The following is a 15447-nucleotide window of genomic DNA, read 5'->3' on the forward strand; positions in this document are numbered from 1 at the left end:
ACAAAACACCTTCCTGGGTCCGCAGGTCTCCCGCCGCTCAGCGATCCTCTGATGAACGGGGCAAAAACCTGAGTGGAGGATGCGGGCATCGATCCCGCTACCTCTCGCATGCTAAGCGAGCGCTCTACCATTTGAGCTAATCCCCCGTCTGCTGCCGCTCCTCTTCCCTTTGCCTTACAGGCTTCTCTGAGCTGGCCGCTGACCCGAGGATCGACCGGAATTCAAGACGTTCATACAGCGGAGTATAGTAGGATCATGGGCACGATTTTTGTAACGCAGACATGTAATAATCACACGTAAGCAATAGTAACACACATCGTCGCGTCTAACCCGCAAGAGCGCTGGATTGGATCCTGCCCACGGTACAGCTGCACTTGGGCTTTACCGAACATCTGCAGTGCTGCTGCAAATGCACAGCGGGCCTTGGAGTGAAACTTTCTTCCTACGGGATAACTGAATTAAGCGGAAACTAAAAATATTGTACGAAGTCCTTCGAGCCGGAATCGAACCAGCGACCTAAGGATTGCCGCAACTCACACCACTACAGTCCTCCGCTCTACCAACTGAGCTATCGAAGGCTCCGCTGCTCCCGGCACCTGCCAGTTCCTCTCTAATGCTCACCCAGGCCGCACTGTGACAAGCTCGGAACGCCTTTCGGCATAGCTGCCCCCCGCCCCCCTTTATAAAGGAGCTCGCTCCGCGGAGCCCTCCGCGCTGCACAGAACAAAGGAAGCCGGGAACTGAAGAGCGGGCGGAGGACCCGCTTCCCAACTATGGACGAAGGAAATGGGCAATACACTTCGTTTCCATTTCCCTGCTTTTTACCAAACAAAAAAGCGAGCGCAGCGCCCTCCTGCACCTCCTCGGCCCCCCCTCCCCCGTGGCTTTTATAGGGTTGCGGACGTCTTGAGATCCCGCCCGCGCCCCCTCGCTGCTGGGCAGCCTTCGCCCTGCGCGGCGCGAACGCAGTGTGCTCCCGGTTGCAAGGCGCAAGCCCAGTTGCCAACACCGAGGGCTTCCTTTCGTTGTTTGCTCTAATTTTCCCTTCGGGCGCCAATAAAATCCTGCTGCTCTCCTGCTGTGAAGGACATTCATTCGGCCGGTTAACCACGTGTCGTCAGAATCTATTCGTTCTGGCTGGAGCCTGAGCCGTGTGAGCCGCCGAGCTGCGGGCGGCGCGCAGGCCCCGGGCCGGCGGGGTCGGACTTGGCGGCCGGCGCCGAGCAGCCCCGAGCGGGATGCACCGGCGCCGCCGCCCCCCCACCCCCCCGGCGCCCCTTCGCGCCTCTTTCCAGGGGCCTGGAAGGCCGGCCGACCCTCCTTTGCCCACCAAGTTCCTGGGGGCTCTGAAACCTAATACCCCCACTCCCCTGTGGAGCCTTGCTTAGGGGTGCGGCGGAGGGGGTGTGCGGGAGACCCGGGTCGTCTCCAGCCCTGCGGCCCGAGCCACCTGGAGCCACAGTCCCCTGCGCAAATGCAGGTGGGCGGGGATGGTTTCAGGCCCATTCGCAGCTCTGACCCTTATCTCTCAGGCTCATCTTTAAATCCGAGGTCTCTGAGGTCACTGGGCACAGCACGGCTTTCACCCTTGCGCCCACCCACAAAGCAGGAGGTTAACTTCTTCCCACCAATTTCCCCGTTTAACTTCGTTCTGTTGCTGCAAATGCCATCACTGTGTCCCAGAGCGTTAACTTGGGCAGTTTTCTTGGCTGGGTGTTCAGCGTGCTGGCTGGCTGGGTTTCTTGAGGGGAGGGGATGCTGGGAAAAGGAACATACTCCATTGTTGCCTTTTTTTTTTTTAAGGCGAGATTCACATAACGTACAATTTGCCATTTTAAAGTATGAACAAGTCAGTGGCACTTAGTGCATTCACAGTACTGTGCAAATTATCATTTCTCTCTAGTTCCCAAACTTTTTTTAAAAAGTTACCCCAGAAGAACACCCTGTACCCTTTTCGCAATCATTCCCTGCCATCACTTCCCCCATACCCAGGCAACCACTAATCTGCTTTCTCTGTATGGATTTGCCTATTCTGGAGATCTCATATAAAAGAAATAATAAAATACGTGACCTTTTGTGTCTGATTTTTGTCACTTGTCATAGTATTGTTGCAACTCATCCATGTGACTCGGGATCGAGTCCCACGTCAGGCTCCCTGCATGGAGCCTGCTTCTCCCTCTGCCTGTGTCTCTGCCTCTCTCTCTTTCTGTGTGTGTTGAATAAATGAATAAATACAATTTTTTTTAAAAAGAAAAACTCATCCATGTTGTATCATGTGTCAGCACCTGCTCCCTTTTAATGGCTGAATAATATTCGATGTACTAATACACCATTTTGTTTGTCCATTCATATGTTGATGGGCATTTGGGCTGTTTCCACCTTTTGGCTTTCATGAACAGAAGTGCTATAAACATTCGTGTACAAATTTCTGTGTGGAATTGCTGGGGTTTCTGATAACTGTTTTAACTCCTTGAGGAACCACCAGACTGTTTTCCACAATGGCTGAACCATTCTACATTCCCATTAGCAATGCAGGAGGGTTCCAATTTCTCCACATCCTTGCCAACACTCTTCTGTATTTTTTTTATTATAGTCAATATTTCAACAAATTGAGCTCAGTTATAAGAATTTTATTATGTCATTAAAAATTCTTTGAAACCGTCATTCAAATAGCCATTTCCCATTTTGGTTGTAAAATTGTTACAATTTTATTGTAATGTTCATCTTATTATTAGACACAGTTTACATCCAAATTTTAATTTATTCATACTACTATAATAAATGCTCTTGTACATAAATCTTTGTCCATATTTCTCTTCTCTAGTCTCTAGAACATATTTTCAGGAGTGGAATTCTTTGGTAAAATACTACAGAACTTTTAAACCTTTTGATGAATATTACCAAATTACTTCCCAGAAACATTACACTGATTTCTAGCACAACATTCACTGAGTATATTATCACTTAAAAGAAAAATCTTTGTTAATAGGCAAAAGTAAGTGGTAACTTATTTGAAATTTGTACTTTACCAATGAAATGGACTTTATCGTTTATTTGCAGTTTTCAATGAATTGTCTTTTTTTTTTAAGTAATCTCTGTGCCCATGTGGGGCTTGAACTCACAACTACGAGATCAAGAGTCACATGCTCTACTCACTGAGCCAGCCAGAAGCCCCTTCAATGAGTTGTCTTTTATCCATTTTTTTATTGTTATGTTGAGGCTTTTCTTGATTTGTAGGAGTTCTTTAAGGATGTTTATGTGATAAGCTCAGTAAGGAAATGGAGGCCTTGATCAATGCACTGAGACCTAACAGACATGCACAGAACCTTCCACCCAACAATAGCAGAATACATATTCTTTTCCTGCACTCATGGAACATTCTCCTGGATGGGCCACATGCCAGGCTTGTTCTGTAACAAGTCTCAATAAACTTAAAAAGGCTAAAATCATACAAAGTATGTTTAATGTAAACTACAGACTTTGGGTGATAACAATGTGTCAGTGCCAGTTCACTGATGTTGACAGTGGAGGGCTGTGTGGGTGCATGGGACAAGGCATATGTACTTTTTGCTCAATTCTGATGTGAACCTAAAATTCTAAAGTCCATCAAAATAATAACTGATGTGCTAACATAATAAAAATACATATATCAAGGCACATCCAACAATGTGTCTGAATTCAGGGTTTTTATTAATAAGCAGATTATTCAATATTCAACAAGTATTCATTCATAGCCCGAATGGTGGAAGCTCCCCCATCTCGTCTCCAAGTTCCTTCTTGTATTTCAAGTTTGGGGTGATGGAACTGCCCAGTAAAATGGAATACCACATGGGGAAAAGCAAGCCTTCATCCCCTCCAACCCATTAGGGAGCTGACCCATGAAGAATATGTAGAAAAGGATGGATCACCTTACATGTTCACTTAAACCCAAAGTCCTTTAGGAGAGAGAAGATTAAGATGCTCAGAGGTCAGATAACCATTGACATTTCCATGTAATTGTCAACTGGGTCCTTCTGGAATGGGGCAGGGCAGGCCTGTTTGTCTCTGTGGGAAACCCTCCACCCCAAGGGTGATGGCATTTGAGAGTGTACTGGTAATGCTGCAGGTGAGTCTAGCAATGCTATCAGTTCCTGGTAAGCAGATCACCCATCAAGCTGCCCGGCTGTAAAGCTGGAGCTGTAGACTGGGCTCAAATCCAGAAACGTGCTTCGACTTTTTGAAACAAGTGGTTCAAATGAGTCATGTGCTATGACTTGCAGGCCCATACAAGAGTCGGTCATAACTCAAGTTGGTAAGCGATAACCAGACTCAAACATGCCAGTTTTCTGTGGAACTCCAGCTGTGTGAAAAGTAAAGTTACAATGTCCAGATGTGACCCTCTGAGGTGTCAGGTTACTTCTGTTCCTCCAATACATCAAGAGTCCTACTGTGAGAGCGCACCTGTCAGTAGGAGTCTACTCTACTGGTCCACACTGGCTCAACTAACTCACTGGCTCAGCTTGGATTCCTGGGCTTTGACAGGTCTGCAAAACGTGAAACATCTGCTTTAAAGGGCAGCGGGTGCAATGTTGGGACTACTTCTCTGACCCAGGAAAAATTTTGGACAGTTCCAGTATCGAGTCAAACAACTGTTTATCAAATAAAGCCAATTAAGGTGTTGGTGTCCCCGAAAGAGGCTGTAGAGACCCCAGCTGACCAAAGTTGATCAAATGCTGTACCCCAGGATTCTAGGTCAGAAGGTTGAAGGAACCCAAGGTAAACTTAGTACACACACTGGAAACCAGTGCACACGTTAGGCAACATTCTTGGAGTCACTGGATTGTAGCAGTCCAGCAGCCCTGGTGATTTAGTGTCATCAGGACAGGGTCCTCATTTTCCTTGTCCTGTGCTGTTGCCAACCAAAGACTCACTATTCCTAAGCACTGAACCTGTTTGTTCCTGATTGGGAAGAAGTGAGGTCTTGGGACCCTTGCAGTCTCACTCAGCAGCCCCAGACCTTAGTTGCCAGGCGGGATTTTTCATTTTTTCCGGGACAATTGTCATGGTTACCTGCCACTAGGGGAGCCGGGGTTCAGTCCACTGTGCGCCGCTTAACTCTCAAGCGGTAACATGGTTCTAGCTTAACAAGGAAAGGGAACACAAATGTGAGACGCTATTGTACTCATGACCTCACTTTGGGTCAAGATTTTTCTACACTTGCTACTTTATAGTCTTCCCACTGAGAAGTCAAGGCAGTCTCAGGGTGACAAGCGAATGGGAAAGTGGTAGCTGGCCATCATCCTGCTGTCCCCTCAGGCATCTGCTAGAAGCAGGAAGTAACCTGTGGGAGCTGGAGTGGGCAGTGCACTGCCAGTACTGCTTAGATTTGAAACATTCAAGGAAAGAAACCTGAGGTGAAAGCTGAGTCTGTTCAGTTCTCTTAGAGTTTCAAGTCAAACACAAAAAGGGACTTTGGCCATAGACCTTAGACTCATGGGTCTCTTGGAGTCCTAAATCTTTCACTCATTGCCTTATAAAACCAATTAACACATTAAGGTCCTGGCAAGGAAGAGGACACTATGGGTCACAGAACAAGTATTCCCTTGGTTGACTCCCTCCTCTTTCCAGCTTCAAATACTTAAGCTAGGGGCACCCAGGTGACTCAGTGGTTGAGCATCTACCTTCAGCTCAGGGCGTGATCCCAGGGTCCTGGGATCAAGTCCCATGTCAGGCTCCCTACAGGGAACCTGCTTCTCCCTCTGCCCCGTGTCTCTGTCTCTTACAAATAAATAAATAAAATCTTTAACAAGAAAATACTTAAGCTATCAAGGCAAACCTTGGGACATGAAGCACAGTGACAAGTGAAACAATAGGATTAGGGGAGCAAAGGAGTGTCTGGAATCCTCAACAGGCCAACATTTAGAATGATGGGTGTGAGCTTTCCCTGCCAGAAGCTCACCTGCAGCCAGTGGCTACAACCCCCAGGGGGCAGGGGGCCAAAGGAGAACATGTGGTTGTCCTGTTTACAACTATGGGAATTCCTGCATGGGGATGCAGAGAGGAAAGCTAGCAATCAAATCTGTGTCCTTTATTCCACCCAGTAGGTGTACCAAGGAGCCATATGCTGAATCCTGTGTCAACAGGCTACTGGAAGGTCCACTGGGCCCAAGGCACACAACTACTTGGGCTTTGCTCCCCAGACAGGTGGTAGGGGCAGGCGGCGGAGAGAAGCTGAGCCCAGAGGAAAGGTCCCCAGGCACCGAAGGGGGAGAGGGGAGAGTAAAGAAGTAGGATGATGACGCGGAGGGCAGTGAGAGGCCTCAAAGGACAGATATTGGGCATCCAGAGGTGAGAGGTCCTTTGACCCAGCCCTCTGACAGGCCCATGCAGGCTGAGGGCCGAGGTGAAGTTGCCGTTGCCCACTATGATGCTATGTTCTTCTGGAGGCCTCTTCCCTTGCTCCACTGTGGCTAAAGTCTGGGAGCAGGAATCATTCATCAGAACGTAGCTGTCACTAAGTAGAACCCCACCTTCTGGGAGATGAGCTGTCTGGGGCTTTGGGAATGAGATGGAAAGAAGTGGAGAGCAGGAGATGAGAGGGGCCTACAGAAGGTTAGCAGCCTGAGGACAGAGGCTGGGAGCTACATGCAACAGGGCCCAACAAGTGTTCAGTGGGATCAGGGGTAGGAGGAGGCTGACGTATCTCTGGGCTCAGTCCCCATCGGAGATGGAGGAACTGGGGCAGAGGTAACCGGTCACTCCCTAGGAGGCAGAACTTAGACACCAGGTACAAGAAGACTTCTGCAGAATGGCTGCCCTCTGCCTGCCAGCAGTCTCAGATGGCCTGCCCCAAGACAGGCCTGGTGGCCAGGGATGCAGGGCCTATTGCTGGGATATCATGGCAAGTGCCCAGTCCAAGAAAGCCACGGTGATGTCCTGTAGGCAGAGCCAGACCCAGCGGGCAGCCTCACTGAGCTGTGTCTTCACGCAGTCCCAGGTCACTTCACCCCTGGAAGGAAAGCAGAACATTTGTGGGAGTTGGGAAGCAGTGCTGGGTCAGGTCACAGGGTTGCAGCTCAGACCCCTATCCTGCATCCCAGAGTGGCCGAGGGCTGGAGTAGGGCTCGGTGAGAGACTGGACAGAGCCTTGTCTCTGGGGAAGGGGCATGGGGCTCTCATGGAGCTTTGGAGGGGGGTCTCACCTGCATGCCTCATGGCAGTGCTCCTGGGCCTGGGCCAGGGCTTCCAGCAGTATGTGCCACAATGGCAGCAGCACATTCTGGTAAAGAAGCAGGAGCAGCTCCTGCAGAGACTGGAGCAGCTGGATCAGCGTATCAGTTACCTGTAGCTGGAGCACAGAGAGTGGAGAATGCATCCTGGCCCTGAGGACCTGTTCCATGTGAGGATGACATTCCAGCCCCTGGGGAGGCCAGCCCTTCTCTGACCTCCCTATCTCCAACTTACCCTCTGGGAGAGGCTAGCAAGGCTGTCACCAAACCAGGCAAGGTGGGAGGCACAGTGGGAAGAAAGAAAGCTGATTGTGGCATTGGTGTGGGCCCAGGCCAGCTGCAAACTGGGCCTCAGCATGGTCAGTAGGTGGGAGCCCCAGGCTGGCAATGTCTCCTCTAGCCAGCTGTAAGAGGCAATTGGGGGGAGAGAGGGAGGCTGAGTTTCCTCAGATGGCTCAGCTCCCCAAGAACAGCTGTGGGGAAGGGAGGCCTCGAGAAGAGGAAAGTGTAATCATTTCCCACTGATGCCGTCACCACTCTGAAAACCTGGCCCTCTCCCTCCTGCCTTGCCCCACCGCACCCCCTACGAGTGCTCACCTGTAGCCCTGCAGGCTGTAGGAGTAGATCTTGGCACACACTTGCTGGCCAGCAGGCAAGAACCCAGATGATCGAAGCAACCGGCCAGAAAGGGAGGCTGAGTAAAGGGGGCCTCTGGTGAGCTGGGGGGTGAGGGGGGGCAGGGAGAGACACTCCAGGCCCCAGAGCAGGTCCAGGGGAGCAGAACTCATGTGCTCGCAGGGCTGCAGAGCTGGCTCCGATCCGCTCCAGAGCGCGCTTGCTCAGAGGGAGGGATGCAGGCCCGTGGAGCTGAGCTCATTTCTCCTGCTGGGCCAGGTGTGAACTGGAGTGAGGTAGCCAGGTAAGTGTCAGGGAGCCTTGGGTCTGAGGGTCCACCCATCTACTTACCAGCTGTGATCTTAAGCTAACTATTAAATCTGACTCTCAATTTCCTTAGGAGTTAAAAAGGAGGTAACACTTACTCAAGCAAGACTATGACTATGCAAACATCTCTATGGCAAAGCAGCAGTCCAATCTGAAGTGGTAACGTCATAGTTGTGGACAGAAAAGCCTGTCTGAAAGAGTCTCTTCTGTAGTATCAGGGCAAAGCTATGTGTGAGAGCCAGGGGGTGCTACACCTAGCTCTGTGCCTCACCCTCACGTTATCTCCCTTGCCTGCCAATTCTCGCTTACCCTGGAAGGAGCTGTGTGACTGGAAGTCATGGCACAGGAAACCTATGGCAAAGATCAGCACCAATAGGAGTAGCCGTGTCCAGGGTAGCCGGTAGCCCTGTGCCTGCTGCAAAAGGCCCTGTGAGGAGAAGGGGCGGTGGAGGGGAGCAGTGGTCAGAAGGAGGGGGTGGTCCTTCATCCGGAAGGAAGGCCTCAAGCTAGGCCTTCCATTCCAGGAAGAGGATCAAGCCTTCACACGACCCCAGAGACAGGGCGGCTCCACGGACAGGGGGGCCGGGGGTGCTGGTCAGAGGCGTAGGCCGGTGTGTGGGTCGGGGAGGGCTGGGTGCTGGCACCTTGCAGGCTGTGTCGCAGGTGGCAGCATCCTGACTGTTGCAGCTGCCCTTCCTCAGCAGCTCCTGGTTGGTAAGCTTGAAGGATTGGATGGTTTCCTGCAAAGACTTCTGTGTCTGTAGGATAAGAAAGTCTGGGTTGAGCGGTTAACATTTAGCCTGTGAGGGAACTCTGAGCCTCCACCCTGCTTCACTGTCCACGCCAAATGCATGAGTACAGCGCCTTCTCAGCAAAAGGAGGGCCGTGGTTGAGGGGTACGAACCCAGAACCCAGATGAGGCTCAGCCTGCCATGTCCTCCCAGCTCCTCACCTTCTTGGGAATCTGCTCCCAGGACCTGAGCAGGTGTTCCAGCAGCAGGCTATGGGGAAAGCACAACCCCTTCCAATCAGGGGGCTCACTGGGCCCCTCCCATCCTCCTGGCCCCCATTAGGCCCTGGCTCCTTCACTTCCCTCCCACAATGAGCAGCCTCCTAGAGGCCAACCCAGAAATGTTCCCACTCAATTTGAGAGGCACAAACTCAAAGGACAGTGACAAATGTTCCCCTTCTGCTTCTAGGCCAGGGACAGGCTGGGAAGCATGGATTAAGGCTTTTCCCTATGCATCAGAGGTGGGCAGCCCCCCACCCCCACCTGCCTGGACTGTGACAAGTGCTTGGGGTACAACTGCCTCCAGACACTGGCGCTGAGGGGGTCCACCGTCAGACACTCGATCAGGCTGCTCAGGAGCTGCACAGGGGAGAGGGGACAGGAGAGGCTGCTGGGGTGGGGGGATGCTGGAGGGAGACAGTGCCTCCCAGGCAACACTCCCACCCCAGAGGACAGAGAAATTGTGCCAAGACCCCAGAAATCTGAGAGGCCACAAGGGGGAGGCTGCAGCTCTCAAGCTAGAGCTTGAGCTTGAAGATCATCTGTCAACAAGAGGCAGAACATCAGAGACCAGCCAGATGTGAACGTGTGTCCTTTTAGCTCTGTCCCTGTGAGGGTGGCCCACGAGTGAGTAGGTTAGGAGGCTGTCAGGAATGAGCTAAGGAGAGGCCCAGGAAACGAGTTCTGTGAAGGCAGGGCCCCTGTCAGCAGGTAAGGACCTCTGTGGTGGCCTCCCATCATTTCCTCACCTCTTTCTTCATCTCAGGAGGACAGCTAGGGGTGGCTCTGGACAGGAAGGAGGGGAAATACGTATGCAGGGTGGATTCCGGCTTCGCCCCAAATGCCAGCACCTTCAGTCGAGGGTAGAGCTGACACAGCTGCTCCTGCAGGCTGGGGTGGGGGTGGGAGGAGAGCCAGGCACCAGGTCTAAAAGGAGCTACGTGCTATGTCCCTTTTGCTTGGCTGACTTTCTGCCCTGCCTGTGGGAGCAGAGTCACTAAGGCCTTATAATGGCTCAGAGTCTTTTTAGACTCAACGACTCCTTGGAAAATCTGTTGGAAGTCATGGATCTTCTCCCCAGGAAAATGCCCATATGCCAATCACACCTGAGGGTCCATATAACTTCAGGGGGTTCACCGATCCCTTGAACGGTCAGGTTCAATGGGCAGGTTGAAAATCTCAGATTTTGGGTGGTTGGAGAAGAACGGACAGGAAATATACAGCCTGCTCGAGCCTCTGCTGGGATCCTTCACAGCAGGTGTGCCCCAGGGTAGTCCTACCTGGGTGTCAGGGAGTTGTTGGGCATGTAGGCAAAGTCCAGAAGCGGGAAGAAGTCCTTGGGGCCAATCATGCCAAAGCCCTTGGTGAGGTTGGGGTGCATCCTACGGGGGAAAGCAGGAAACAGACTTGCTGAAGACTACCAGGCAGGCTGCGATCCCAGCTGAGACCAACATCTAAGAAAATGGGCATACACTCAGCCTCATCCCTACCCCTTAATGGTTTCCTCTTTCCTTCCTCACCATCGAGTTCTGACTGGGAGGAGCTGGTCCTGGTTTCCCCACAGCTATGGAGACCAGGACCACAGCATCCTGTTTTGCTCAAACAGCTACTGTGATCCCCTACCGCCACCCCACCCCCCACAAATTACTCACAGGAGCAGCCGATCCAGGTACGCAATGGCAAAGGGAGAAAGAGACTTGATGCCCAGCACAGGCAGCATGATCCCCAGCCACACTAAGGAAACAAAGGTCAGGGAGGGAGCCTCAGGCTTGGACCCACGGGGGATGTTAAAGAGGAGCTCCCTGCCCCCAAGGCCATCCCTTTTTCTCCCCTACATCTTTCTTACCTTTTAGTCCTTCAGCGAGATTGGTAAAACCTGCTTGACCCAGGGCCCACATGATTGTCAGACACTTTGCCGGTCGGCTCTGGTGAGACCTTAGCAGTTCCAGGAACTGAGGAGACCAGTGGGAAAGGCAGGTTGTGACAAGGCAAAGCACCAGGAGCACCCCCAAAGCCAGGTAGGAAGAGATGCCAAAAGGGAGAGAAGGGACAGGCCACGGGGCGATGCAGCACTGGGATAGTACAGGGTAGTGATGCAGACCATGCGGTCCGGCACTGGGCTGTGGCCTGCACCCGTACTTGCCACTTAAACTAGTTCACTAATTAGGAAAGTTACTGAATCCCCCTGTAGCTCCATCTTCTCATCTATAAAGTAAGCATAACAGTAGCATCTACCTCATGCCTATATAAAGCAGATGTGGAGCAAGTGCCAGCAGTGTTACTGGTCTTACAGAGCTTCCACTGTCCCCTAATTAGGTTCAACGGTATAGAATCTGCCCAGCCTCCCCAGTCCCAGTGGCCCCCCTTCTGGTGTTCCCACCACCACCCTGAGCTCACCTTGCCCAGGTTCATGGTGGCAATCTTGGGCTTGTCTTGCAGAACGGCCTGGATACAGATGCGGTATCCATGTAGTGACTCCCCTGGAGAGACAGGTGTTCTCAGACCTACATGTTACTTGGCATCCCAAAACCGAAATCTCCCTTCTAGCAGCTGTGAGCCCAGAACCCAGAGCCAATGACTCCTAACTTCTTCCTCTCTTTCCTTTTTTTTCTTTTTGAAGATTTTATTTACTTATTCATGAGAGACACACACACACACACACACAGAGGCAGAGACACAAAAGACACAGACAGAGGGAGAAGCAGGCTCCATGCAGGGAGCCCAACGTGGGACTCGATCCCAGGACTCCAGGATCACACCCTGGGCTGAAGGCAGTGCTAAACTGCTGAGCCACCCGGGCTGCCCTCTTCCTCTCTTTCCAAAAGAATATTGAGATTAGCACATTTCTTTGCTGGAATCAGAACTACCCCGGCAATCTGGAAGTAGGAAAAGGGAGTAGTAGGTTCCCAAGATGGGGTGGGACTATCCCTCACAGGGGGGCACCCCCTCTCACCTGGTGTCTTATCCAGCTCTTGCAGCATAGTGAACAGACAGTGGTCAAAAAAGAGCTCCAGAGACCCCGCTGCCTTGGCCAGCAGCCCTCGGATGATCCCACGAAGCTCCCGGCTTACCAGGCTGTAGGGATAATCTGGGGCCGAAAGGTTCCACATGTGTGCTAGCATCAGAAGCCCCTGCCAGCTTTGAGAGCTCGGCTGCACTCCCTGAGAATAGCGAGTGCACGCAGAGGTCCCTGCGCTAGGCTGGCATCCTCCCTGTCCCAGTGAGGCCCACTTCCCCAGCCGTAACGATTTGAGAACAGCTTGAATCACGCACATAAATCATGACAGTGGGGACACTGGGCTCTGTTGCTAACTAATGTGTTTACATATGGCCCTTTCAGTATTTTCTCAAACTTGTCTGATTTTGAGGGAGGTCGAAGAACTAACCATGTGTATGCTGGCTTAGCGTGGGCTCACTTAGAGGCGCCTGCAGCTTGTAGTTGAGATAGCTGGCCAGGTCCTTCAGCCACACGGAGGGGTTCCCAGAGAACACGCTCTGGCTCTTGTCCAGTTCCTTCTGCAGAGCTGCCACATCCAGCTGCCGGGACACAGGCCCCCACCGAGGTCAGTTATGAGTGAGTTTAGGGAAACAGGGTGGAGCTGGGAAAATGGGTGAAGGGTTGAAGGTAAAAGAGGATTTCTGCTTTTAAATGTGATGTGGAATGCCACAGTATCGCTGCATCCAGATACTTAGAAAACACAGCACAGCTGGGATTGCTGGTCTCCAGACCCAATATTCTCAAGCCCTTTACATGTGCAAGGGGACCAGATGGAAGATGAAAGATCGCAGCTTCCATGGGGCAAGGAACCACAGGTGTTTCTTTACCCCCACCCTGGTATCCCCGAGTCTTCGAGGCTCTCCTCGTACTAATCCAGGTTTCCCTAAAGACTTGTTTCCTGTCTGTCTTAAATGCAAACGTTCTATCCCTTGGGGTTTCTGCCTTTTCCTGAACGCCTCCTCCCAGTCAGTGGCATCCCAAATTCCACAGGCCCCCAGTGGCCATCCCCCTCCTGCACCTTTCATCTTCTCTATACCTCATGCTACTCTTATCTCCCCACCTCAGGTCTAGGGACACTCACAGCTTTCAGCGCCTCTTCCAGGCTGCGGAAGCGACCCTGCTTCTGGTTTTGGTTGGTGAGGGTTGCCACCTTCTTAGTCTGCTTCTTGTTTGCTGGTTTCTTGGGCTCTGCAGCAGGAGGTGGAACTTGCTCCTTATTCTGTCGCTTGAGGATTCTTTCAAAGCCCCGCTCATAGAGGGTGCTTGTTGTCTGGATTGGAGCTGGGGTAATGACAGGCAGACAACGGGCGGGGGGGGGGGGGGGAATCCTTGAGTCATGAGGGCCTCACAGGGACAGTGGTCCCTTCCCCCACATTGTCACCTCGTTCATCTTCAGTGAAGAACCTGCCTCAACACCCTTTTTAGCTGTCCTGCTCAAGGAGCAGGGCAGGGGAGCCCTCCTGCTTCTTTCAGTCATGGCAGCTCCGGAGGCTACAGGCTCTTTCACAGAACCGGGCAGAGATTTCTTTATTAGATAAACCAGAGTATGTGGGAACTAGTGGAGATGCATACAGAGGGCTGGCTTCCTTGGTGAGTGGCTACCAGTTCTGGAAGGCAGGACTTTCCCATCTTGGCTCCAATGGGACAACTCTCTAATCAACAAGTGGCAAGCTTTCTGCAGTCCCCCAGGAGACTTTGGGGAAACAGGCCCCGCTTACAAGGCTTGGTGGGAGTCGAGAATGGAGTCAGCCTTCCCTCTGCCGGGCCTCGGGACGGCCTACCCGCACCCCCACAACACTGCGGGTCACTCAAGGAGGCAGACGGTGTACCATGAAGGCTGTCTCCCCAGCTCGCAGACACCCGCCCTGACAAGCCAGGCTAGGGCCGGGGACAGCCGGTTGGAGCGTGTGTGCAGACCGCAGTCCCGGTCCCCTCTGACATGGGATCCTGCGAAAGGCATCTAACACCCCTGGGCCTCAGTTTACTCCTCTGCTAGGCGAGGGCAGCCCCCTCCCAGCGCTGTCTACCTCCTGGGCGGCTCAAGAGGCGAGGCGCGGTAGCCGGGGGGCAGGAGAGCCCGGGGCTCCGGGGGCTGCCCGCTACCTCTCCGGAGGGGCAGGCCCGGGGCCGGTGGCGGTGGCGGCGCGGGCGGCCGGCCGGGTGGGTACTCACGGGTCAGGTCGTATTTCCACACACCGTTCGCCTCCCCGAGAGCCCGGCGGTCCCCTCCGCCGCTTCTACCGCTGCCGCCGGCCCCGGGCCGCCGCCCCTTCTTCACCACCTCCCAGCGCCCCCCGCCAGCCCCCTTGGCTGCCATGGCTCCGACCCTCCCGCCACTGCCACCTCCCCGGGCTTTCCGGTCCGGCGCGGAGGCGCCGCGCTCTGCCACGTCTCCTCCCAGGACCTCGCGGCGCGTGTCGCCCACCGCAAGGCAGCCTGGGACTTGTAGTCTTTCGTTTTCGCCGGGTTATCCCTAGCGAGGTCGCGTAGGGGCTCCTAGTGAAAAACATCCAGGCAGAGGTGTTGCGATGTGAGGCTATTACATTGGAAAATTTTACCTGAGCACCTACTGGGTGAAGGTCACTGCATTAGGTGACTCGGAAATTAAACTGTTCTGGGGTTTCTTTTCTTTCCAGTGGTGCTGGAAAGATAGAATGGAAAGTTCTCCTTCCCTCCGGGGAGAGTTTGAAGATGAAATGCTTTTGTCCTGCCAGGAAAGTGCTAGCTTAGTTGTTGCTTACTAGTGGTTAAACTTTGAGTTATTGGGCTAAAAAAAAATCTATTGTGGAAGAACAAGGAAGAGGACAGAGCTTGAGGGAAGGGGCAGTGTCGCAGGGCAGGAAATGGAGAGTGGGGACCCCTTCTGATAGGAGAGAGAGAAGTATGGGGTTCTGGGACAGCCAGGGCTGTTTCCCCTTCCAGGAAATGGGAAAGAATGGCTCTGACTTCCATTGCAAAAGGCAGTCAGTCCCAAGTCCCAGATGTGACGGGGAGTAATCAAGAGCTCCAGACCAGAGGAACCAAACAGGTTAGTGCTGACATTCAAAATCCCTGGAGGGCCTTCCTTGTAGTACTCTGTGAAACCTCAAAATTTAGAGCATTCCAGCAGGGGAGGATGAGGGGAGGAGAAATGAAAGTACTTTATTACAACTAAGGAAATGTGTTATTTCATGTACGCTCCTACGTTTGAGGGTGAGATTCATACCTGCCACACTTAGAGGTGCAAGACAGACAAGCCCTTGTAGTAAGAACTAATAGAGGCCAAATTCCTACAGGATGAACAGCTTGAG

The 15447-nt window shown here is 52.6% G+C and overlaps 1 protein-coding gene and 2 non-coding genes across 3 annotated transcripts; all 3 read right to left on the reverse strand.

Annotated features, from left to right (window-relative positions):
- Positions 1–73: 73 nt before the first annotated feature.
- Positions 74–146, reverse strand: TRNAA-AGC (transfer RNA alanine (anticodon AGC)). The gene has a single exon. It is a non-coding gene; the product is annotated as a tRNA-Ala (tRNA).
- Positions 147–488: 342 nt separating this feature from the next.
- Positions 489–578, reverse strand: TRNAY-GUA (transfer RNA tyrosine (anticodon GUA)). The gene is given in 2 exon segments: positions 489–524; positions 542–578. It is a non-coding gene; the product is annotated as a tRNA-Tyr (tRNA).
- A 5474-nt stretch (positions 579–6052) lies between these two features.
- On the reverse strand, positions 6053–14507 carry TMEM214 (transmembrane protein 214). Its single transcript, XM_025983952.2, has 17 exons — positions 14330–14507; positions 13239–13438; positions 12546–12696; positions 12113–12247; positions 11557–11639; positions 11006–11111; positions 10812–10893; positions 10440–10541; positions 9909–10050; positions 9428–9519; positions 9103–9151; positions 8795–8908; positions 8460–8577; positions 7806–7902; positions 7444–7612; positions 7182–7327; positions 6053–6988 (listed from the first exon to the last, which is right to left on the reverse strand). The coding sequence occupies exons 1-17, from the start codon at positions 14472–14474 to the stop codon at positions 6862–6864; spliced, it is 2058 nt and encodes a 685-aa protein (XP_025839737.1). The 5' UTR covers positions 14475–14507; the 3' UTR covers positions 6053–6861.
- Between the last annotated feature and the right edge of the window lie 940 nt (positions 14508–15447).

Source organism: Vulpes vulpes, chromosome 8 (genome assembly GCF_048418805.1).
Source record: "Vulpes vulpes isolate BD-2025 chromosome 8, VulVul3, whole genome shotgun sequence".
Taxonomy (NCBI): domain Eukaryota; kingdom Metazoa; phylum Chordata; class Mammalia; order Carnivora; family Canidae; genus Vulpes; species Vulpes vulpes.